At 63.9% G+C, this 23,929-nt stretch overlaps 1 protein-coding gene across 4 annotated transcripts; it reads right to left on the reverse strand.

Annotated features, from left to right (window-relative positions):
• Window positions 1–281: 281 nt before the first annotated feature.
• Window positions 282–23,928, reverse strand: PALM (paralemmin). Of its 4 annotated transcripts, XM_045088175.1 has the most exons (9): window positions 23,821–23,928; window positions 13,171–13,222; window positions 12,669–12,749; window positions 12,386–12,516; window positions 10,712–10,835; window positions 9,722–9,743; window positions 8,237–8,296; window positions 5,751–5,882; window positions 282–2,257 (listed from the first exon to the last, which is right to left on the reverse strand). In XM_045088175.1, exons 1-9 carry the CDS (start codon window positions 23,823–23,825, stop codon window positions 1,728–1,730), a joined length of 1,137 nt encoding a protein of 378 aa, XP_044944110.1. In that variant the 5' UTR covers window positions 23,826–23,928; the 3' UTR covers window positions 282–1,727. The 4 variants fall into 4 exon arrangements, with proteins under 4 accessions (XP_044944110.1, XP_044944112.1, XP_044944115.1 ...); XM_045088177.1 differs by lacking the exon at window positions 5,751–5,882; XM_045088180.1 differs by lacking the exon at window positions 23,821–23,928 and having other exon boundaries at window positions 12,386–12,530.
• Window position 23,929: the final 1 nt, after the last annotated feature.

A 23,929-nucleotide genomic window follows, 5' to 3' on the forward strand; every position in this document is an offset into this window, starting at 1 on the left:
GGTCCCCTTACCTCCAGGCCTCCCCCGCCCAGGTGCTGCTCAGACGGGCAGCCGGGACAGGCGGGCACCCACTGACACCCCCCACCCCCGCCCCCGGCACTAGGCTGAGCCCGAGGGGGCCCGGAGACTGCGGATGGAGGGAAAAGCCAGCTCCCGGGAGGGCCCCTTTCCTGGCCGCGGGGGGGGGGCCCCTTTCCCGGCCGTGCCGCCCCCGTGGGGCCGCCCCCTGGCCTGGCCACACCCTCCCACCCAGGTGAAAGCCAAGGACTGCGGGGCCGGGGGCTGTTCACACGGTTTATTTGCTTCTCTGGGAAAGTCAGGAACATCAGGGCCTTGTCGCACATCAAAGCAGAGGGGCGCTCCCGCGGACGCTCACAGCTCAAGGACTCGAGGAGGAGGGGTCCCACGGCCACTGCCCAGGGTCACCTCAGAGACGCCCCCCCCCCGCCACCGAGGGGCAGAGCTGAGTCGGGGTCCAGGCTGCAGCCCGAGGTGGGCCCTGCACCTGCCCTTGGCACCAGGCCGGAGGCCCCGGGGGCGGGCCGAGATGGGGCCTCACGGGCCACCGCCCACAGGTGTGGGTCTGTGAGCGTGCGCACAGATGTGCCTCTGGGGGCGAGTGTGGCTGCATCCGGGGGGAACCCCTCACCCCTCCTGGCCAGAGGGGGACAGGCTCACGTCGGGCGGGGCAGCGCAGGGGACTCTGCTGAGGAAGCCCCCTGCCCCGGGCTGCGTGCGCCCGCCGCTGCCCGAAATGTGCCAAGCCCAGTGGAGCTGGCAGTGGCCTGATCTCTGGGGTACGGCTGGAGGGACCCAGCGCCCTGGTCCAAGCAGGTCCTGGGCCGCCCCCCAGGGTCCCCAAATTAGCACCAGGAGGAAGGAGGGCCCAATGGGAGTCGGAGCTAGGACAGGAAGTGGCTCATAGGGGCCTGCCTTATGCAAGGGGCGGCTCGAAGGGCCCGGCCTGCAGGACACAGTGCAGGGGTCACGGACCCCTCCTGCGTGGGGGGGATTTTGGGGGGGGCTCTCCCTTCCCAGGCTCCATCACCCACTGGCCATGCCCCAAGAGGGCATGGGGGGAGGAGCGCGTCAGGCTGGGGATGCCTAGAGGGGCCTTGCTCCTCTCCACGACCTTGAACCTGACCTCTGACCAAGACTCCCCAGAGAGGCATGGCCTTACCCCAACTGTCCAAGCTATGGACACCAGAGCTTTGGCCAGGAAGCCCCACTCCCAGGGGCTAAGCGGGGACAGAGCGCGCTCCCAGGAGCCCTCGGCTCTCCGGGTCCCTCTCTGGCAGGATGTCCCCTCAGGGACCTCATTGGAGTGGCAGGAAGGCACAGGCAGGAGGCCCAGAGGGCGGCTGGCTGGCCCGGGGCTGCGTCGAGGCCCCCGGTCACCCTGGCCAGGACCGCTGGGGCTGGGGGCCGTTTTGTGGAGCTGCCGTGACGTGGAGGGGGGGCCCTTCATTTCGGGGAAAGCGGGTCTGTCCATGTCTCTCTCCTACCAGACGTAGGTGCATGGCTCAGTGGTTTGGGGGTGTCGGGTGGTGATGGGGTGGGGGACCCCTGTCCCTCTCTCTCCAACAGAAGAAACCTCGGAAGGAACATGTGACAACCGCACATCCTGGGGCCCGTGACTGCAGGTGGCGGGGGCAGACGCCGGGGCCGGGCTGGTGGGGGGCTGTGGTGTGGAGGGCGGGGCTGGGGGGCCGGGGGGGCCGGGGGGCTCACATGACGGAGCAGCATTTACAGCGCTGCTTCTTCGCGTCGAGGTCCTGGGGGTCGCTGGCGGGGGCCTCGGGCCCCACCTGGTTCTCTTCCCTGGAGCCCGCGGCGGTGGGGGGCTCCGCGGCGCTGCCGTTGGGCGGGGCGGGCTCCTTGGGCTCCGCCGCGTCCTCAATGACCACCAGCTCCGCCATGATGGTGTCCTGAAGACCCAGCACCTTCTGGCTCTCGGCCTCGTCCTCCACGTTCTGGTAACCCGTGAAGATCAAGGTGACCGGGGGCTCCTGGCCGGGCTGGACGCCTGGCGGGCCGGACGTGGCCTCTCCCGGCTGCGCCTGCACTCCGGGGATCTCCCGCCTGGACGGTGTGGTCTGCACGGGCTCCTTGGACGCCCCCCGGGTCTCCGCCGTCCCAGCTGTGGACCCGGCCTCGCTCAGCGCGACCTCGTCTGCCTTGTGAAGGAGGTCGTCTACCTCGGAGGAGTTCAACGGGCAGACCCCGTTCTCCGCGGTCCCGTCCACGGCGTGGACCACTGGCGGGGGCGGGGAGAGAGAGAGAGAGAGTGAGCGGGCTTTCGAGGCGGAGGCCTGGCAAGGCTGCGGGCCGCCCTCCAGGCTGGGAGGAATGAGAAACTGAGTCACACCTTTAGAACCAGCTGCCTCCCCAAGCTCCAGAGAGGGCAGTGTCCAGGCCCGGGCGCCGGTCAGAGACTGGGGGACTGGAATCTGGATTGCGGACTGTGTGCCCGCCTCTTGCGGCCTTTCCACATTGCCTGCAACTGGGTCCCGCACGGCCCCCCGGCAAACCCAGTCTGCTTCTCCCACTGCGAAAATGGTCCGGCTCGGGAAAAGGCTGCATCCAGCCTACGGTCCCACAGCTGGCCGGGCCGAGCCGCTGTTCTGTCTCCAGAGCTAAGTGCATCTCCCTCCATGAGGGATTTCAGGGACTGTGACAGCTTCCGTCTTTGGGTCCCTGTGGTTTAGCTTGGTCACTCAGTGTCCTGTTCCCTAGGAAACACGCTGCAGGCCAGGTCTGCTTTACTCTGTCCCTGAAACCAGTGATGGCCTTCTCTATTTTACTTTTGTAAAAGATTTTATTTATTTATCTGACACAGAGAAAGAGAGATCACAAGTCGGCAGAGAGGCAGGCAGAGAGAGAGGGGGAAGCAGGCTCCCCGCCAAGCAGAGAGCCCAAGCGGGCCTCGATCCCAGGACCCTGGGATCATGACCTTCGCCCAAGACAGAGGCTTTAACCCACTGAGCCACCCAGGCGCCCTGGCCTTCTCTGTCACATGTAAGCACTTTATGATTCCCACGTTGATGGCCTGTCTCTTGAAACCAAGGGTCATGGAGAAGGGTACTTTTAAATTTGGGGAGGAAGGGGACTCTGGTCCAGGAACACAGGGCATGAGATAGAAACTTCCTAACGTTCCTTACGGCCACCTCTGCAACCTCGGGCACAATCACTTTCTGAAACGGTGCTCCCTGCGTCTGAAAGGAAGCCACGGTGTCCCCTAGGCAGCTCCCTGTGTGCAGGGAATCTGGCTCAGTATCTTTTCCAAACCTCTCCAACTGCCCCATGGGGTCTGATCTGCCGTGTCCTGAGGGCCGGTTTGAACGCGGGCAGGAGTACCGACCACACTCTGACACCAGCCCAGCAAACTCCGAGAAACACAGCTGCCCGCCTGTGGGAGGGAGGGACACACCGGCCCTCGGACTTGCCTCCTCCTGGGCCAAGGGTCAGGGCGCCGGTTCCTGGCTGCTGGCCACGAGGAAAGTGTTTTCTGCTTTCAGTTTCCAAACCCCTGGGGAGGAGTGTCCATACCTCAAGGCTTTGCAGCAACTCTGGGCTGGAGGCCCACAGAATCAGGCTGAGTATTTCCCCCGGCCACTGCCCCCAAATAGGAACCCGAGCCCTCAGTTGCCATGGAAATGGCTCACCTTCCCATTGCTAAGCAACCAGACTCCAGTCTGGCAGATGTCCAGAGTCCCCCAGGGCTGGGCCAGGCTGCACTGAGTGGCCGAGTCCTCTGCCTCTAGCCCCATGAGCTCATTCTTGCACAGGAGATGAAGCAGCTGAGACTTGACCAGGGTCACACAGCTAGTGAGAGCTGGAACCGGGTACCACTCAGGTCTATGTCCCCAAACCTATGGCTGATACTAGGCCCCCTTCAAAACATCCTGGATGCTGCAGAGCCCCACCAGCCTCTAAGAACATGAGGCCTTGGGAACCAAAACCACGGTGAGCTATCATTCCACAGCCACCACGGTGCCCACGAGATCATGATAACTTAAACACAGTAACAAGTGTTACTGAGGATGTGGGAGAGGGGCCCGTCACACACAGCTAGTGGGAAGGGGCGTGGGGCCACCGCTGCCGAAGACAACCCTACCCTGGCAGTTCCTCAAAAGGTTAAACACAGAATCCCACACGACCCAGAAATCCCATGCCTAGATATCACCCAAGAGAAATGAAAACATACGTCCACATAAAAACCTGTACAGCGTTCTAAAACCAAAAGGTGGAAACACCCCAGACATCCATCAGCTGATGACTGGATAAAATGTGACCCAGCCAAACAACGGAATGTTATTTTGTCCTAAAATATGAACGTGGACAGACGCTGACCCACGACGCTCGGGGAGGGACCCAGACACAGGAGGCCACAGGGGGTGTGAGTCCACGCGTGTGACCCGCCCAGACTGGGCGAATCCACAGGCAGGAAGGGGCCCGTGGACGCTCTGGTGGGGATAGGAGGTGATGGCGTTTCGGTTTGGGGAGGAAAAATGTTCCGGAATTAGTGAGACTGCGTGACCTTGTGAATAAGCGAAAGCCACTGAACCGGACGCGGAGCTGCGCGGCCCGGGCGCTCCCACCCCGGACGCCGTTTTCGTGTAAAGACGGCGTTTGCGGACTTGCTAACGGACTCCGCAGCCGGGTGCTGGGATCTCACACTTGGCTTAGGTGATCACCTCCCCGAGCGCCACTGCGGGCGGAAAGATGTTTGCCTTCATGTTCAATGTACTTTTAACGTCTTCTTAAAACATATTTTAACTAAAGTGGGCTCGTCTCCTTCTCTGCCATCAGAGTCAGTACTGCCCTCCCTAGGTTCGCTTGTAAACTACCCTTACAGGCCAGGCCAAAAATGACCAACGTTGAAATGCTGAACCACTTATAAAATCGCCGTCCAAATACTGATGGATAACACCGTTTAAATGAAAGTCTTACTTACCTAAAAACAGAGAGTGAATTTTGTATGTGTGAATTATCTATAGGCAGAGAGACAGAGACAGACAGACACGCTGGGGCTTTGGACTAAGGTCGCCCTGCTCCTCCCAGTCAGGTTTCCTTGTGGGTATCTCTCGTTCCCTGTCCCCCCCCAGCTGCCACAGGGAACCCCAAAACGAAACCGGATCTCAGCACCAAGTCCCCTGCTCACCCCTCCCTCCAGGGCTTCATCGGACCCCATCCCTCCACCCCACGTCAGCCCCACAGGCTCCCTCCAGTTCCTCTAGTCCAGCAAACTCATCCCACCACAGGGCCTTTGCACATGCTGTGGCCTCTGTGAGACGCACCGTTTCTTTGCACACTGCTGCACATTCAGGGAGCTTCTGTGCACTTCCTCTGAGGAGCCACCCCCTGGCCCCCTCCCTGTCCTGCTAGAACCTCCCAAGCCCCCTGTGCATCTCTGGGGGTTTTGTCACCTTCGTCAAAACAATACTTATTCAAATTATTTGTGAACCTCAGGCTGCAAGGCTCTCCCAGGACAGAGCTAATTTCCACTCTGCTTCGAGTCCCAGAGCCCAGCCCAGGACCTGGCGCTCAGCCAAGCTTGAGGACAGGTTCCTGGAGTGAACGAAAGACGGGGCTGCAGGTCCAGCCGGGAACAGCCTCTGCGCCAACAGCAGGCTACAGCCGTGGGACCCTGCCCTGAACCGTGTCTGTGCCAGATCGGGGTGGAGGTCACGCGCTGGCTCAGGCTGTGGGAAGGGGGCGGGGTGGGTTGGGGGGTGGGGGCTGCATACCTTTGGTCTCGTCTTCGTAGACCTTGATGCCCTGAGGGAACGGCTCCCGAGGGAGCAAGGTGGTGCTGGACAGCACCCGGGTCTCCCCAGTCACCTTGTCCTTCTCCACCGTGATCTCAACCGAGTACATGGCTGGCACGAGAGGCACGGGTTACCCGAGGCCACCCGCCCACGTGCCCCCCGCCGGCGGCAGGCAAGCCAGGGAAGGGGAGCCGGCAGCGCGGAGCCAAGCAGTGGGGACGCCCTCTCCGCGGCACCCCCACCTCCACACCCGCCACAGCTTTCCTGCGCCACGGGCGGCCGCCTGAGCTCCTCTGCTTGGCATTCGAGGCCCGTGCTCGCTGTCCCCCCCGTCGGGAAAGCCTCAGACTCTTCCCGTTTCCTCGGAGCCGCACAGTAAGTCGGAGGGAGGCGGGCCCTGACCCCAGGCACAGCCCAGGGTGAGCTGGGGTTAGCCCGCGCTCCCAGCTGGGTCTCGGCCCCACCCCGGACCCCCGGCTCAGCCTGGGTCTGCTTCGCACCTTCCTTCCGTCAGCGCGGGACCCGGTCCCCAGCACTTGCGCTACGAAGGGTGCACGAGACCCTGCGAGCGTCAGGACAGTCGGGACCGTGGCTCAGGAGCCACTGCACTCCGCAGAGATCATCACCGCCAAGCTTACGTGAGGAGACGGTCCCACAGCACACCCGCCCCCGGGCGCTGACCGCAGCCTCAGGACCTCGCCCTGGGCCCCAGGATCGCCCCTCTCCTCCACGCCTGCCCCTGGGGTCCCCTGGGAGCCTCGGAGTCCCACGTCCCAGCCTCGCTCCCAGGGGGCCCTGTAAGCTGCCCCTGCGGGGTCTTCGCAGCCTGGTCGAGGCAATACCCTCCTCCTCCTCTTGCTCACCCCCCACGTCCTCTGCAGTCCTGTGGCTTCTGCCTTGGGAACACCTGGAACCCGCCCACATCTTGCGCCCCCAGGGCCCCTGTCCAGGCCTCCTCGGGAATCCGGGCCGGCCACCCCCTCGCTTCCCGCTACACCCACGGCCTGTTCGCCCCGCTGCCGCCAGAGGGCGCCGCGCGCACCGAGTGGGGCCGGTCCCGGCTCCGCCTGAAGCCCTCCGGGGCTCCCGGTGCCTCGCGGTCGAGGCCCCAGTCCTCCCTCTCCCCCTCACTCCTTCCACGGCCTCCGCTTCCTCCTCCGACAAGGCAGGTAGGGGTCAGCCCAGGGCCTCTGCATGTGCTGTGCCCTCCCCCGACACACCTCTGCCCCCCACCCCCCACCCCCGACTCCCTCACTTCTTTTGGGGCCTCGCTCAAAGGTCGCCTGCTAAGTTTGACCCCCGAGCCCTCTGACTGACCCGCACCCCCCCAGCTCTGTGCGTTGCTGTGTTTGCTCCAGCAGCTCATGGTGGACAGCTTCCTGGAGTGAACAAAAGCCCGGGCAGGGCAGGGTCTTTATCAGGACGTTAGCTCCCTCAGGCTGGGGCCCTCACACCTTGCATACAGCAGGTGCTCAGTAAGTGCTTCTTGAATGACTGATCAAATGAATGTTATTTAATTCCACATCCCTACACAGCCTAATACCCTCACCTCCATACAGTCGGGTGGGTTGTGCACCACACAAGGCCGTTGGCTAAGGGTCAGCGCAGGGTTGGTCTAAATGGCAGAGAGGCCCCGAAGACACTCCCTTCTCTGGCAGATGCTACCCTCTGCCTCCTGCCTCCTGGGGCAAAGTGGCCTGACCCTGCACGAGACCCTGGGCCACCCCTGCCGCCCTCTTCTTCCTGGGTGTCCTGGTGGCCCGGCCACCGCGTCCCCAAGAGGGTCTTCACCACCCTCAGGTTTGGGGCTGCACAGCTCACACCAGTACCCCGGTACAGCAGTCAGGTTCTGCCCGCTGTGCTCACTGGTCCCTTCTCTGGGCTAGTGCCAGCAGGCAGGGACTGGAGGGGCGCTTGTCTTGGGGCAGAGCCCGATCCCAACGGCAGCTCTGGCAGGCTTAGCACTACCCCGTCTCCCTCGGCTTCCCAGAAGCACAGAAAAGTCGGAGTCCCCGCCTGGTCCCCTCCAGGAACAGGATGCTCCCTCCCTATCCTGAGGCAGCCTGGGGACAGTGGAGGAGGGAAGATCCGCCGTGGGCGTGTGCGGGCGTGTGCGAGCTGCTGTGCGAGTGTGTGCGGGCGTGTGCAAGCGTGTGCGGGCGTGTGCAAGCGTGTGTGGGCAGGTGTGCGGCCCCTGCCAGGCCCCGGGAATGAGCAGCAAGGTTGGGGGATGCCACGAGGGATGCTGGGTTAGAGCGCTGCCATGCGAGGGGCCCATCTTCTCAGGGAAGCTGGGCCAGCGTGTGACCATGGAGCCAAAGCAGAGGGGGCCTGGGGCCAGCCACCACCCCCAGGACCACAGCTCCTGCTGAGGGCATGTCTGCGTCGGACCTCGCGCCCGTCTCTCCAGGCTCCCCAGGACCAGAGCTTAGCCCAGGACAGCAGCGGGTCCGGAGATGACCTACCTGCCTTCATCAGGGTGGAGCCTTCGACCGGCCTCACCGGCGTGTTGGAGACTCGCTTCTCTGCTCAGTAAGCAAAGGGTGGAGAGAGATGGGGTCGGAAGGGAGAAGACCCCCCAGACCCCCCAGACCCCCCCACGACCCCCCAGACCCCCGACACCTACACACCTGCAGACACCCCCACGACCCCCCAGACCCCCGACACCTACACACCTGCAGACACCCCCACGGCCCCCCAGACCCCCGACACCTACACACCTGCAGACACCCCCACGGCCCCCCAGACCCCCGACACCTACACACCTGCAGACACCCCCACGGCCCCCCAGACCCCCGACACCTACACACCTGCAGACACCCCCACGGCCCCCCAGACCCCCGACACCTACACACCTGCAGACACCCCCACGGCCCCCCCAGACCCCCGACACCTACACACCTGCAGACACCCCCACGACCCCCCAGACCCCTGACACCTACACACCTGCAGACACCCCCATGACCCCCCAGACCCCCAGACACTGTCCCAGACGCCTGGGCCTCCCCTGATGCACACATGCACCCAGACCCCCCACCGCATGCGTACCCAGAACCCCAAACACAACCAGCCCCTGGTCCATTTCCATCTCTCAGCCCAGATGATTTTCATAAAATCCCTGAGAGGCCTCTGTGAATTTCTTTTTAATGATTAAACTTTAATTCCACAGTGAGACACTCCCCTGAATAATTAACACACAACAAATCAGGCCGAAGACACTCTGACCACCACACCCAACCCTGGCTGGCGGCTTTCCCTCCGTGCCTTAGATGGGAAAATAGATGAGTTTGAAATACATTTTAAAAATATAACTTAATACTTTCATATGTTCCATAAGCTCTTACATTTAAATTAAATATATTTAAACGTCCTACAAATTTGGGAGATACCTGCAAATGCACATTATCTACCTGTAATAATTGCTGAGGAAGGGGAAAAACAGATCCCAGACTCCAAACTTTGGCTCTTTTTTTGGTCTGTTTCCTGCATAACCACCTTCCACATCTGTGCGGGGGGGGGGACCCTTCTGTTTTAATAGTGCCCCCTTCCCAGAACGGCTGAGACCTTGATTTCCTAACCCCGCAGAGCCCATTTTGCAGACGTGAAAACCAAGGCCTGCCCACCTGTGCCGCTGCCCAGAGCGGCCGGACGTGAGGCAGAGGCGGGGCTGGGCGAGGGCACCTGCTGCAGGCGGGGGGGACACCCCGGGCCTCGGGCCTCTCGGGCTGAGCCCTCAGGTCCCTCACCTGCACCAGCTCCACCCAGGGTCACTGCCCTAAGGGAGGTGATGGCGTGGGACGGGCTTGGGGTCTGGGCTCGGGGGAAGCACCGGCACCCGGTCCCTGTTGCTGCTGGTTTTATCAGCGACAGAAGCCGTCAGGCCGCAGGTGCCGGCTTCATGCCCACCACCCCACTCGGGCCACAGGACGGAGGCCCCCCCGGAAGCCTACCTTTGGGCGTGCCCACCGGGTCCTGCAAGAAAGAAGGGAGAGAGGTCAGGGTGCCAGCGCTCCCCTCCCGCTGATGGAGGTCCCCCCGTGCGCGGAGGGCTCGACTCTGCCCCTGGAGGCCCCATTGCGGGGGCCGTCTCCTGAAGGGGTTCCCCAGCCCTGCCCTAGCCTGACGGCCACCTCACATCCCTGCCCTGGGCAGAAGCCTCCCATGGCTCCCGAGTGCTCCCCGAACAAAGCCGAAACCCTTCTAGATGACCCCCAGGGCCCTGTGTCCATAGACCCCGGCCTATAAGCTCCCCCCACCATCGCTGGCCAACCTCACTGTTCCTGGGACACATTCCCGCCCTGGGGCCTTTGTGTGTGGCATCCCCTGCACCGTGGCTTCTGCCTGGCCAGCTCTCCACTCAGCCCCCCGACCACAATCAAAGTCCCCCCAGTCATGTCTCTGTCCCTTGAGGTACTGTCTCTGGCTCCTTCCGGATGTGGGCATCTCAAGGACAGGGACCCCACAGTCTGCGCTCCATCAACCTCAGGGGAAGCCCCCTCTCATCTTGAGTCCATGCCTAGAGAACTCCTATTCAGTTTTCAAAACCCACCTTCTCCAGGAAGTTTGCCTAGAGCTCCCATGCGTCAGCTTCCTCCCCAGGAACTGCACGGTGCCCCTGGGCTTACCCATCCCGGGCCCACCATCCTCGCTGCATTTCTGGTCGCTGATACCACGTTCCCTCTGCTCAACGGACGTGAGTCAGGGAGGCTGGGCCCAGCCCGCATCTCCCCAGTGTGCCCCACACCAGGCCTTGGCAGACAGCGAGAGGGGGACCAGTGCTGCCAGGGGAACAGCTGGACAGGGCTCAGACACACAGCTGCGATGTCGGTCGTCACGATGCCCCAGGGGCCCCTGCCCCAGCTCTGGGGCTGGGGAGGGCTGGGGAGGGTCGGGGAGGGCCGGGGAGGGCCGGGGCCCCGGGAACATCACCGCCCCCTCACCTGCTGAGACTCCAACACCACGTCTGCCTTCTGGTCCTTGGCTGGGCTCCGGGCGGCGGGCCTCTCCCCGGCGGCGGCGGCGGGCAGGCCTGCGCCCTCCAGCACCTCAATCTCCTTCTGCAGCCTGGGGGTGGGGCACGGGAGCCACGGTCCTCACTGGGCACTTGTGGGCACCCGCACTGCTCCGGGTTCCTGGCCGCGAGGTCTCCCCACAAGCCGTGAGGTGGTCTCACCCTCCCCCTTACAACTGGGGAAACTGAGACGCAGCGCGGCGGCCGCACAGGCCGGCCAGCAGCAGGGCTAGTGTGACCCCAGGCCGGCCCGTCCACGGGCACCTCACTGCCACAGTTCTCTTCTCTGTTGGTTTCCAACCCGCGCTCCTGCTTTCCGCTCAGAGGCGTGTATTTTTACGGGAAGCTTTATTTCTCCGGGGACACTGGAAAAACCATGTCACCTTCCAAGTACGAGACGACAACGGCGCATGTGACCCGGCGGGAACAGAACAAAGATCTCCAGTCCCCTGGCAGCCAGTGCCCACCGGAGGCTTGGGGCCACGGGCCTGTTGGGCCCTGGGGGTGAGTCTGAGGCCCCTACGGAAGGGAGCGACAGCGGCCACCATTAGGGTCGGCCTGCAGGGCTTCCTGGAGGAGATGTCCAGGCAGGGCACCAACCGGGCAAAATGCCGGTGGCGGGGCACCTGAGGAGTGGGCTTCCCTGGGAGGAAGAAAGCCAAGCCCCAAAGCCCTCCGTGTATGCCAGACACAGGGTAGGGCTCGCAGCAGGGCCCCTCTGGCATCAAGGCACCCGAGTTTAGGTGGGTGCCCCCACCCAGGGCTAGACCCAGCAGGGCGGATCGAGAAGCAGCCGCCCTGTCCAGCCCCCATGGGCAGAGATCTCCACAGCTCTCTGTCCCGCTGGCCCACAGTCCTCTGCCTGGTCAGTCCTGGCTATGGGCGTGCAGGCCCGTCTGACCCCCTCACCCCTGCTCTGGCCCAGGAGGATGCAGGGAAACAGGCCTGGGGAGGAAAGTCCCAGCTGACCCCTGTCCCCTCTTCTTCCAAACCCGACCCCCCAGGATCCCCAGGTCTTCCCGGCGGGTGTGCCTCGTGCCCAGCCAGGCGGTGAGCCAGCGTGCCGCGGGGCCCGGGCCTCTTGCGCCTTCCTTGGCCAAGCGGACGTCTGGAGTTTTGGCCGCCACATCCCCCCACCCGACCCTGCTGCCCTGGGGCTGAGCCTGGGCCTCTGCCTGCCTGGAAACTCCAGTCCTTCTGTCCAGCTCTGGGGCCGACGGGCGGTGGGGGGTGGGGGCCGGCCCCTCTCCCCCGGCCTGCTGCAGGCCCGGCTGCCCGGCTGTGGGGCATCAGGACCAAGCGGGGGGAGACTCACCCGATGGGCTGGCGCCAGGAAGGCCCCAGGGAGAAGGCGGCGGCCACTCCCGTCCTCCCCGGCTCCGGCACCCGCTCTGCTGCGTGGTTAGAAGAAGGGGTCCCACCAGGCAGCCCCCAGCCCCGTCTAGCCCAGCCTGGACGCCCGCAGCCCCGTCGAAGCGAACAGGGCCCTTCCCTGCTCCCACCTGCACAGGAGCCTCCCCGGGCCCCACCCCATCCCGGCCCGAGGGTGGGCCCCCCCCAGCCCCCCCGCGCTCCGTAGCCACCGCACGGCCCCGCGCCGCACCTGCCGATGGACTCCTCCAGGAGCCGCGCCCTCTGCTCGTCCTCCTGCATCTGCCTCCTCAGGCCCTCGTCGCCCTCCGAGACCGTGGACGGCGTCCCCTCCAGCAGCCAGCGCTCCCGCAGCGCCTTGGACTGGGGGCACGGGGCTGGAGGTCAGAATCGGGCTCAGGTGCGGCCCTGCCCGCCCTCGCCCGAGGCCCGCCCGGTGCCTGGTCCCCAGGGAACGGCCGCCCCCCGCCCCCGCAACCCCCACCAGGCTGGGTCCACGGGGTGGGGGGGGGGACCTTCAGGTGCTGCAGCTGCCGACGGTCATCCTCCAGCTGCCGGCGCTTTGCCTCCGCCTCGGCCTGCCGCTTCCGCTTCTCCTGGCGACGGGGATGGGCACGGAGGTCAGGACGAGGCCAGGGGCGCGCCGACCCCCCAAAGTTCCGGAGGCTCTGCCCACGCGCACCCTGCTTTTCTGTGGAGTGGCCCGTTGGACCCTCCCCAGCCCCCTGTCCCCCGCTAACCCCCAGGTCCCCCCCACCCCCAGCTCCAGCATAAGGGCAAGGTTCTAGAAATCTACCCCAGCCCGCACCCTGCCACGCACAGAGGGTCCTCATGAGCCGGCGGTGTGAGGGCCCGCACCCTGCCACGCACAGAGGCTCCCTCCCTTCCTCTTCCTTTCAAGGGGAGGCACTGGTTCCCCGGGGACCCTGCCACACCCTGGCTCGGAGTCCCCAAGGCCCCGGACTGGGTGAGGGCCGCCGACCCCCCGTCCACATGGCTGGGGGGCAGGAAACTCACTGCAATGGCCTGGAGCCGCTCCTGCTGAGATGTGGTCTCTGCCGCCAGGACCCTGGGGGCGGGGATGCAAAGTCACGGTGGGGACCACCCCTTCCTGCCCTCCACAGATCTGGTTCGGATCCCAACCCCAGCCCGCCGTCCAGCTGTGCGGCCTGGCCTCGCAGGCTCCCTGCTGCGAAGTGGGGTCCCTCCCCCGCCTCCGAGGCAGCGTCCTTCTCTCCACCTGGCCTTACGACATCACGAAGTCCCCCCAACCCCCCCCACAGCCCCCTGGGGCTCCCTGGGAACAGGGCCCAAGGACGGGAGGGTGAGGCTCTACCCAGAGACCTGGGAAGGGTTTGGGGAGGCGAGAGGCTGAGCTGAGCCAAGAAAGAGGCGGCGGGACTCCCAGCGGTCAGGGGTTGATCAGGAAGAGGGAGACGACCGGGACAGCCCCCGCTTCACGCTCCCGCCCACCAAGCACCTCCAGCCCTGGGAGGGACACGCGCAGGACCCAGCCGCACCAGACCCACCGCCCTGCCCCTGGGACGTCCTCTCTCGAGAAGCTGCTTCCCTGGCGTCTGCCCGGAGCCCCAAGACACAGAAAGGGCTCCGAGCATCCCGAGAACACGCAGGAAGAAGAGGCAAACCCGAATTCGGCCCCAGACTCCCTCTTCTGTCCACTGGATGCTTTCCGAAAGGCACGCGGTGTGGTTTTTGCCTTAAAGCCGTGTGGACCAGGAGCTTGATAATGTCAGAGGCAAGGAAGGGACAGGCCCTGTGGGGGCAGGCCGCAGGCCCAGGGCCAGGAGGGCGGGTGAATCCTTCCTGCCCTTCCCCTCCCCTTGGCTCCCCTGAACCCCACTACCCACGTGGCAGGCCAGGGAGGAGACTGCAAACCTGGCCGCTCCCTTCCACGGTCTCTCCCGGGGTCCCTGGGAATGGCACACAGTAGGCGCTCAGTGAAACCTGTGCAGCCCTGAGCGACTGCATACAAGGCACCTGATAGTAACCTCGGCCTCCAGGGCTGGGGGACCAGATGCGGCCTGAAGAGGAGGCGGGGTCCGGAAGTCTGTTCTCAGCCCAAATCCTGAATGACCCCAGGGCCACTCACGCAGGCCTCAACGGTCTCCCGGGGGCAGGGCCTTGTGCCCACAAGGAGGGGCTCTGAGCACTGGGAACCAGACCTCTCACGTCCCCCTACCCACTCCAAGCCCCGTATCTGCACAGGGACTGAAATTATAGACACCCCCCCCCTTGGTTCTGCTACGCACACACACCCCCAGCCTTTGGCCCCGGATCGGGATTGGGAGCCATTCTGTGGCCTCCAAAGACCCCCCACCCCTTTTAGGCCTTGGTTCTCCTTCTGCACAAACAGCAGGAACAGACGCCCCAGCTCCTGTTCTATGCCCCCTCCCCCTGTGCTTCAGAAAGGAAACGGAGACCCAAAGTCACACGTTGTGCTGGGCCCACTCTTGAGCCTCAGCCCTCCCCCAGCCCAGGTGGCTGCTCCCGGTGGACATCCATCATGAACTGCGGTGACCTTCCCCCCACTCCACTCGGGTTCGGTTTCCTGGCCTAGCTGAGACACACAAAATCATCTGGCTCTCACGCCCCAGACAGCTGACCCCACCCAGCTCTTCCCTTCCTGGCGGGTGGCACCTGCCCCCTTTGTGCTTCCCAGGGACCCCAGCACTGGTCACACCCTCTGTGGCTTCCGTCTCTCCTTCCTCAGGGAGGCTGGGTTCAGTTGGGTGGAGCTCAGGAAAGGCTTGATCCAGCAATCCAGCTTGGAGGCCCTTCCTAAAGGGCCAGGTCAACTACATTTCTGAGCCACACCGTCCTGTGTAACCCAGGCAAGGTGACACCTCCACTGTTCCCTATAGAGACCCACCCTTCACTTTTTGCAAACCTCACATTTTCCATCCCATGCCTCTACTGTAGCCTGCTACCTCCCTGGCCCCTGACAGCCCCTACCCACGTCCCAACCAGAACCAGATTCTCAAAACAAGATCAGAACGACTCATTCTCCTGCTCTTAAGTCTCCCTGGCTCCCATCACCCCTTGAAAGAAATGCTAGTGCAGCCCAGCCCTACCCACTTCTCTGTCCTCACCTCCTCTGTTCTCCTGCTTGCTTACGCTGCTCCAGCCTCCAGGACCTTCTGGCCACACCTGAACTGCACCAATCTCAGTCCTTACTTAGAATCATTCCATTACTGTTCCTCCTGCCTGATACGCTCTTTCCTTGGCTGGCAAGTGAAGCCCAGAGAGGGCAAGTCACTTGCCCACAGTCACGCAGCTGGGAAGGGGCAGAGCTGGAACTAGAACCACAACAGCCCAGCTCTGGGCCACACCACATGTGGACCCTTTCCCAGCTGGCCCTTTCCCAGCTGTCACGGGGCCTCCGGGGACCCAGCGGGGACAGAGGCAGAGCTGGGGGAGGAGCACGGAGCAGCCGAGACCCCAGTGCACACAGGGCCCTGAAGGGCAGAGGCCCAGCGGCCCAGCAGGCAGGTGGTCACTGAGGCAGGACACGGACACAGGGACAGCTCTGGCCAGCCTGCCGGGCTGCAGACAACAAGGCCGGCAGTGTCCTCGCCTGGGTGGTGTGTCCCTGCCGGCTGAGCCAGGTCAGGGGAAGGTCAGGCGGGCAGTGAGAAGCGTGCACCGGCCCAGGAAGAGAATTCCATCCCTCCCGGCAACGACCCTGGCCCAGCCCGGAGGGCACAGGCAGTGAGCCCCACTCCCCAGGCCTGAGGGCGCCAAAGCGGCCCCGCCCCAGGCGCCACCCCCCCTGGTGGGGCCCACGGGAGGCGGTCGCCCTGGTAACTGCGCCGTCCCCATGGCAACGCGGAGGCCGGCACGCAGGGGGGTTGGGCCGGCGCAGAGCAAGCATCTCCCGCCCCCAGCCAGGCGCTGGGGGCTAAGGGTTTCCTGCCCTGGGCCTCAGGGGCTGCCGGCGAGGGTAGGATGCAGAGAGGAACTGGGGCCTACCCGCCCCCCACGCCTAGGGCTGCTTCCCGCCCTAGTGTCAGGGGACAGGACTCTCCCCAGGGCAGTTCTGGACCTGCCCCCGGGGCCAAGTAGCTCAGGTCAAGCCAAGAAAATGCTCAAAGTAAAACAGAGTACAACCACAGAACCTAATTAAACGTCAGCAAAGTAAGAGCATGCGGCCCCGCACTCGCCGCCTCCCACGGACAGTCCCAGCCCGGTCTCCAGGAGGGGAGCTGGACGGCAGAAGGGGGTGCGTGTGTCAAGGACCCCTGCGGAGCCCATCAGGAGGGGTGTGCGGGGCAGGTGGGACCATCGTCCCTGTCCTGTCAATGCAGGACCTGAAGCTGCTCCATGGGGAAGCGGGGACCCGGGTCCAGCCAGATTCGTGTGTGTGCGCAGTGTACACGCGGCCCTCAGAGCCCCTGCCAGGCGCCCAAGGGTGGGGGGACGCCCCCATTGTCAGTGGGTGGCTGAGACGCTCGCCGGGGCTCAGGAGGAGCATCAGAGCCCAGATCACAAGACACGCTGGGCAGAGACACTGAGGTGTGGCAGCTGTCCTCACGGGCTGTGTGACCCAGGGCAAACCAGCCTGTCTCTGAGCCTCCACAGGCTCCGCTGGGCAAGAGGCCACCTCGCGGCTGCTGAAGGAGGGACACGCCCTCCAGGAGGCCCACCCTCCGCACACACACTCCTGTCCTTGCCTGATTATTTTTACAGAGCTTGGAGCAAATTCCGGGCTCGAGCCCCAGTGTGGGCGGCTCAGGACTGGGGAGGCTGTGGGCTGAGCGCGTCTGAGATAATCCTGGCTTCAGGAGATGAGTTAATGAGGCCCAAACCCAACGGCCCTGCAGAGGCCTCAGCCTTGGGACCCATGTAGTTTTTAAAGGCACCAGAGAGGTCACCAACCCGCCCAAGGTCACCCAGGAGGCAGGATGAGGTGGGTCTGAGGCGGGTCGCGGGTGCTGGTGCCAGAGCCCACGCCAGGCAGCCCCAGCAGCAGCATGAGGGGTCCGGGCCGCACTGGCACTGAGCCCAACCCCAGCAACATGCCTGGGCTAACTCAAAGGAAACAGCTGACTGTGCCCTTGGCCATGGGGCAGGGAAGGGGAGCAGAGCCTCACCGAGGCGGGGGGGAAGGGAGGGAGCCCCGTGGCCCCTGCTCCACTGGGGTGGCTGGAATGGGGGGGCCTGAAGGTCACAGCTGGCTCCCAGCTCCCTGTGGGGGCCTTCATGTGCCCTTAGCCCCAGAACCTTCCTTCCTCCAAACCATCCTGCATAAACCTCACCTCTCGTCCGTTTGCCCCTCTTCCTCTACCGGCCCCTGCCTTCTGCGGCCCTTCCTCCACTCCAAGCTCAGGTCAAGGGCCACTGCCTCCTCCAGGAAGCCTTCCGGATGATCTCCCCCCCCCCACCCCCCTCACTGGGGAGGAATTCTCTTCCTCCGAGACCCTGAGCGCTCGGCACAGGTGACGGCCGCCGTCGCCGGCTCAGGAGGCATGCACAGGCTTTCCAGAACGCTCAATGCTCTCCACCATCCTCTCCATGGTGGAGACTGAGATCAGAGCAGGCCACAGACCCAGAAGAGCAAACCTGTTGCCTATTAACCAGGAGGGCGGGTGGACCCTGCCCTGGGCCCTCACGAGGGAAGGGCAGCGGGGCACGAATGGGAATGAGGGATCCAGCGGCTTTCTCCAGCTTCAAGTAAGCTGGGCCTCCATCAGCTGCAGAGACCAGCCCCAGAGCGCCAAGGTCCCCACCGGCCCCTCTCCCCTCCAACATTCCAGGCATGCTCCCACCGCAGGACCTTTGCACTGGCTGTGTCCTCTGCCTGGTATGCTGTCTCCCGGGCCTCACTCACCCCCTCAGGACTTCCCTCAGAGTCTCCTCCTCACGGAGGCCTCCTCTGTGCCACCAGTCCCTTCCTGGACTCACCACCAACCAACACCCTACAGCCATTTCACTTATTTTGTCTCTTATTTCGCTACAAGGACAGTGTCTCCTTCTGTCCCCACCATGTCCCCAGCACCCAGGGCACAGCAGGATGCTGTGAATGCGTGAACAATACACATTCAGTAAATGGTCACTGGACCGGGGAGTCAGCTAGGGTCCCCACCCAAGAACTCCCTCCCCGTCACGTTCCCGACCCCACGCCTGTGGACCACCTGTCCTGTGATCACTTCCTTTTTTTTGAAGAAACCTACTGTGACCTCTTACATTCATTGAAAACAGGACGTGGCCCCCACATCCAGCAGAGGACAAGGGACAAGTCCCGACCACTTCAGAAGGGACTACACAATTAACGTATAAAACAGCCCCGATATCCACTGACAGATAAACAGATAAACACAGGTCCCCACACGTGGGAGCGTCCCCGGCCACCAGCAGGAGCGAGGCCCCCACGCGCAGCCCCAGGGACGGACCCCAAGCCCATGGCGCTTAGGGAGGGAACCAGACACAGAAGGGCACACAGGGTGTGGGTCCACGCGTGTGACGCGCCCAGACCAGCCTCCTCCACGGACGGGAAGGGGACTCGTGGGGGGGGGGGCTGGGGAGGGGGTGACGGCTGACGGCACGGCTGATGGGGGGTGACGGCTGGGTGTGACAGAATGTTCTGGACCTAGACAGAACCGAGGGTTGTACGACTGTGTAAACACCCTGGATTATATACTGCCGGCAGGGGGACCGTGTGGTGTGTGCATCTCAGTTAAAGTGAGAACACACACGTGCATCCGTACAGCAGGAACGCGGACCCTCTCACGCTGGGCTGGGCTGCGGCCAAAGCTGGGGTCCAGCCCACCCCGTGGGGCGTTGTGAGATCACGCCAGCCCTGCCCTGAACTCCGCCTGGTTTGAGCGCAAACCAGCCGGGCAGGGCCTTCTTACTCTGCGACAGATGTCACCAGAAGTGCCCCCGCCAAGCCCCTGCCCCTCACTTGGCCTTCACAGCCCCATGGATCCTCTGCTCCCCCAGGCCGGGCTCCGTCCCACCACTACCCTTCTGTTCACGCAGCAACTGCCACCCACTCCGATTCCTACCTCTCTTTCCCACCACCAGGCCCGGCCTGGGCTCCCCTCCGGATTCCCAGCCTGATCCAGACTGTCCCGTGATGGGCTCAGATGGTCCCTGAGTTCCTGCCTTGAGCCTCTGGGCAGAAGACAAACACCTCAGCCTGACGTCCCACTCTCCGGACACCGAGACCTACACTCCACCATCCCATGCCATGTGGGGTCCCTCTGTAGCCCGGCCAAAGGGTCCCTGTCCCTGTGTGTCCAGGGACTGCGCCATCTCTCCCTGACCTGGGGGCAGCTCTGATTTCAGGTCTCTGCTGCCCAGACACGGGGTCTACCCCCACAACCCCAGCACTTTTCTCCAAGCTGCCCCCATGGTAAGTGTCCACACTGAGCCCGACTTGCTCCTCAGACCCCAGAGGTCAGAGGTGAGGTCAGAACCTCACCCCTCCCCTCCCGAGGGCACCATCCATGGCTGCCCATGGCTCCCCTACTGGGCCCTCGGGCCTTTGCACAGGCCAGACCCTCCACCAGGCACGCCTTTCTGCCCACCGATGTACACCTTTCCTTACTCACTAGAGAGGGAGTCCGTATGTGCAAGCGGCAGGAGGGGCCGAGGGAGCGGGAGAGTCTCAGGCAGCCCCGCGCTGAGCTCCAGGCGGATCCCGGGCTCGCACCACGACCCTGAGATCAGGACTGAAACCAAGGGTCCGATGTCTAACCGGCTGAGCCCCACAGGCGCCCCCAGGTACACCCTTAATACTTTTCGCAGAAACAGTCCGTGAAGAGAGGGACCAGGAAACCCTCCCAGACCACAGAGAAGGCCGTCCACGGGCTCCCGTAGGGCCTGCTCCGCACACGGCTGGCGGCTCAGCGGGTGCCGCGGGACGACCCGACAGCTCTCCGCGCAGAAGCCAGAGAGAAATAGGGTCCCGGACTTGGAAAATGATGCGAATTTTTTAAAAGAACATCAACTCATTCCCCAGCATGAGCATCTTGAAGACGGACCTCAGCACCGGGCTGGGGAAGAGCCCCTGCCGGGCACTCAGCGCCAGCCCGCGTCTCTCCGCACATCCTGCCCGGGAGGGGACGCGGCGCACTCATGTCCCCACGCACCAGCTTCACCAAGGAAAGTGAGTGACATGCTCAAAGGCTCATGGAGGGGTCAGGACTCCACCTGTCCATGCACCGCTCCCACTCAGCAGACACAGAAGGGGTCCCTGGGGGGCCACAGGTACAAGGCAGATGCTTTTAGGGGCGAAAGCCACCTTCCATGTGGCCGAAGAAACAAACCAGGGTGAAAAGCCAATGTCAGGATACCTAGGAACGCCCAGACTACAGCCCGGCGGGACACAGGAAGGTGCAAAGACCCCTCCACGCCCCCAACTCTGGCAGCTGGAAGAACCCAGAAGCACGTATGTCCCGTGTGGCTCCAGGAGTGTCACGGTCACCTCTCTGCACCCTCACTTCCCCTACCTTGTAGGGCTGCCGTGAAGATCCCGCAAGTTCACATAGACAAAGCACTCAGAACAGGGCCCAGTACACAGCAGGTGCTTACTAAATGTTAACCACCTTCTTGAGTTCTTGCCACCATCTCCACTGCCACCGGAATGTTCTCTGCCTTCAAATCCACTCGCTGTTCCCGCGCATTCCCCTTGTTTCAGAAGGAAATGCTACACTGTTACCAAGACTGAGAAGCAGAAGGGGCTCCCACAAGCAACGGAGTAAAAACATCACAAAACAGATACAACGAGAATAGAATCTTCTTATTAGGTTCAGGTTCAGGTACCAGGGGATGGTGCTGCCTTTTTAACCGGCTCCATCTCTCGTGAAATGACCGAGTGGGAGAGAGGCGCGAAGGACCCATTTGCACCCCGCCGAGACCACCTCCTGGAGGATGTCCAGGCCTGGGCAGGGAAGGGACGGGGTCCGGGAAGGGTTGTGCTCTCCGGCTCTGGCCCTGGGGTCTGAGACTCGCGGGGAGGAGGAGGGGCGTTTGAGGCGCTGAGCTAACTTAGCCTTCATTACCAGCCAGCCCCTGAGGCTCCTAGGGTAGCAGCCCCTCGCCCCGGGGCCCACAGCAAATCCTTCCCAGAGCAGGATTTCCACCCGGCGGCGCCTGAGATGCTCTCAGGAGCGTCTGTCCCACCTCAGCAGCCTGCTCTCTGCCTCCCTGGAGTTACTCAAGAATTACTGTTAAGGGGCGCCTGGGTGGCTGGGTCGGCAAAGCATCCGACTCCGGATTTCCGCTCAGGCAGCGACGCCGGGTCCTGGGATCGAGCCCTGAGCCGGGCTCCTGGCTCAGCGTGCCGTCTGCTCGCCCTTCTCCCTGGGTCCCCCCTCCCAACCTGCATTCACAAGCTCGCTCTCTCAGATAAATAAACTCTTTGAAAAAAAAATTGTTGGGGCGCCTGGGTGGCTCAGTGGGTTGGGGCCTCTTCCTTCGGCTCGGTGTGGTCCCCGGGTGCTGGGATCAGGCCTGCGTCGGGCTCTCTGCTCAGCGGGGAGCCTGCTTCACCCCCCCTCTCTGCCTGCCTCACTGCCTGCTTGGGATCTCTGTCGAATAAATAAAATCTTAAAAATAAAAGAACTGTTAAATCCTCAAATTGTTAAATTAACAAAAACTAATTTAATCTTTAATTTAATGCTTATATTAACAAAATTTTGTGAAATTCTTAAGTTTATTTTTAAAACAAACTCGTCAGCATCACCATAAGCCACAACCACCTCTCGCAACTCTGATGGCAAAAACCCATGGGAAGGGAATGAGGGGTTCGGTCCCCGCAGCTGCTGCCTCCAGGCCGAAGCCCGATCTGCCCCTCGGAAAAGGAGCGCGGGCGCGAGCGAGGGGTAGGCGCTCCATCGGGCCGGCACCAGACGGAACCAGTCCCCACCCATCATCCGCCCAAGCACCCCAGACAGAGGCCTTCTCTCCCGGCTCCTCAGTCCCTGCCCAGGTCTGCACCCAGAAAATCCAGCGATCCATGCGGCGCAGATCCAAGGGGCACAGGGGCAGGGCAGCAAGCACGCAGGGGTCTCAGCGTGTGCTGAGTGACTCTGGGCAGTGTCTGCCCCACTCTGGGCCTCGGCACCGCCACGGAGAGCAAAAGCGACGGCAGGAAAGGAGACGGCGGAGCCCGACGGCGGAGCCCGACGCAGAGTCCCAGGCGGAGTCCGACAAGACTACCCCTTCATTCTTTGGCTCTGCGTGGACATTTCCCTAGTTCCTCACCCCTTGTCCCCTCAGCAGCCCCCTCCCCACTCCCCCACTCCACTCAGGGTCTGCTGTCAGGAGGCCTGGAGGCTCCCTTGTGGGCCTGGGGAGCAGAGCAGATAAACAAGTCGGGGAACCTAGCGCAGACACATCCGGGCCCTGGCTCCCCTGAGCCCTGGCTGGGCTCCCAGGGCCGGGTGGGGGAGCAAACTGGGCTTTTGTCTGAGTTTTCAAAAGCAGAGGACATCGGGTGTCGCCTTCCTGGGTTGGGCGGGAGGCAGCAGCTCCCACCGGCGGCCGAGGGTGTGGCGGGTGGCGGGTCACGGGCGAATCCCTGGAGAGGAGTCATTGGCTCACACCCAGTGAGAAGGGCAGGAGGAGACAGTCCGGTGGGCTGGCTGGACCTCTGTGTCCAGGCCTCTGGCCAGGGTGGGGACCTGGTCCACAGCAAGGTGCCTGCCAGGCCTCGGCACACAGTAGGGGGCCTCCAGGATCCCAGATCCCGCTTCCCATCCCCTGGCGTCGTAAACACACCCGGCAACCTTCCAGCGCCCACCTGTGGGAGTGGGGCCTGGGGGTCACCCTGATGCCAGGAAGAGAGTGGACTCTGCCTGGAACGCCCAGGCACCCTCATGGATGGAACCTGTGTGAGAGCTCTCTGCCCCCCAGCAGCTCTACCCTGAACCCCGCAAGGACCCAGGCCCACCCCACCTGCACCACAGGCCAGCCAGGCTCTTGGCTACACCATTTGGGGCCCCATCTCGGGAACACTTTCCTTGGGAAAAGACCAGACCCAGGCTCCCGGGCTGGAAAGCACCTGGACCTCCAGGGCCACACACATCGCGGACAAGGAAAGCTAGAACAGCCCCCTCTCTCTGGCAGTTCTCAGGACAGTGTCTAGCGGCTGGACCCAGGCAGGAGCAGAGGCCCCTGACAGCGCCGTGGCCCTGAGGGAGAGCCGCCAGCCAGAGCCCGGACTGGCCCGTCCAGGGTACAGGGAGCGCCAGCTCAGGCTTGGAGATGGGGGGCGACGGTGAGCTCCAGGCCGGCGCGAGGCGGTGGGGAGGGGTCGGTCCATCACCCCGGGACTCCCGCTCTGGAGCCCACAGGTGGCCCAGGGTCCAGGCTAGCCCGGGGGCGCGGGCGGGGCGCGGGCGGACACCCGGCCTCCCTCTCCCCTGGGCAGCTCCCAGCCGCTGCGGCCCGAGTCCCCGTTAGCCCGTGGGCCGCCGGGGTCGGGGGTGGGGGAGGCCTCAGGACGGGCGCGGCCCAACCCGGGCGCTTCCCCAGCCGAGCTGGGGTCCCGGAGGCCCCTCGCCGCCTCCCTCCCCGCGCGGGGGCCGCGACGAGCCCTACGCGGGGCTGGAGTGCAGGAGGGCCTCGCCCCTCCCTCGCCCCCTCCTCCCCGCCCCGGCCCCCCAGCCCTCCGCCTCCGGCCCGAGCGCGCCTACTCACTCCATTTCCTCGCGGAGGTCCGGGTGGGTCGGCGATGCTGGGCGGGGGCGGGCGCGGGGCGGGCGCGGGGCGGGCGCGGGGGCCGGGCGGCGGCGGGGTGCGGGGGGCT

This window comes from Mustela putorius, unplaced genomic scaffold, assembly GCF_011764305.1.
Source record: "Mustela putorius furo isolate JIRA1106 unplaced genomic scaffold, ASM1176430v1.1 tig00000095_pilon_pilon_pilon, whole genome shotgun sequence".
NCBI classification, from domain to species: Eukaryota; Metazoa; Chordata; class Mammalia; order Carnivora; family Mustelidae; genus Mustela; species Mustela putorius.

What these genes read in the sequence shown, in the direction of transcription:
- PALM (XM_045088175.1), bottom strand. An exon ending in GGCAGCTGCAGCACCTGAAG is followed by an intron (nt 12,517 to 12,668) that starts GTCCCCCCCCCC and finishes CCGTGCCCCCAG; the next exon opens with TCCAAGGCGCTGCGGGAGCG. An exon ending in CTCCACCCTGATGAAGGCAG is followed by an intron (nt 5,883 to 8,236) that starts GTAGGTCATCTC and finishes CTCTCGTGCCAG; the next exon opens with CCATGTACTCGGTTGAGATC.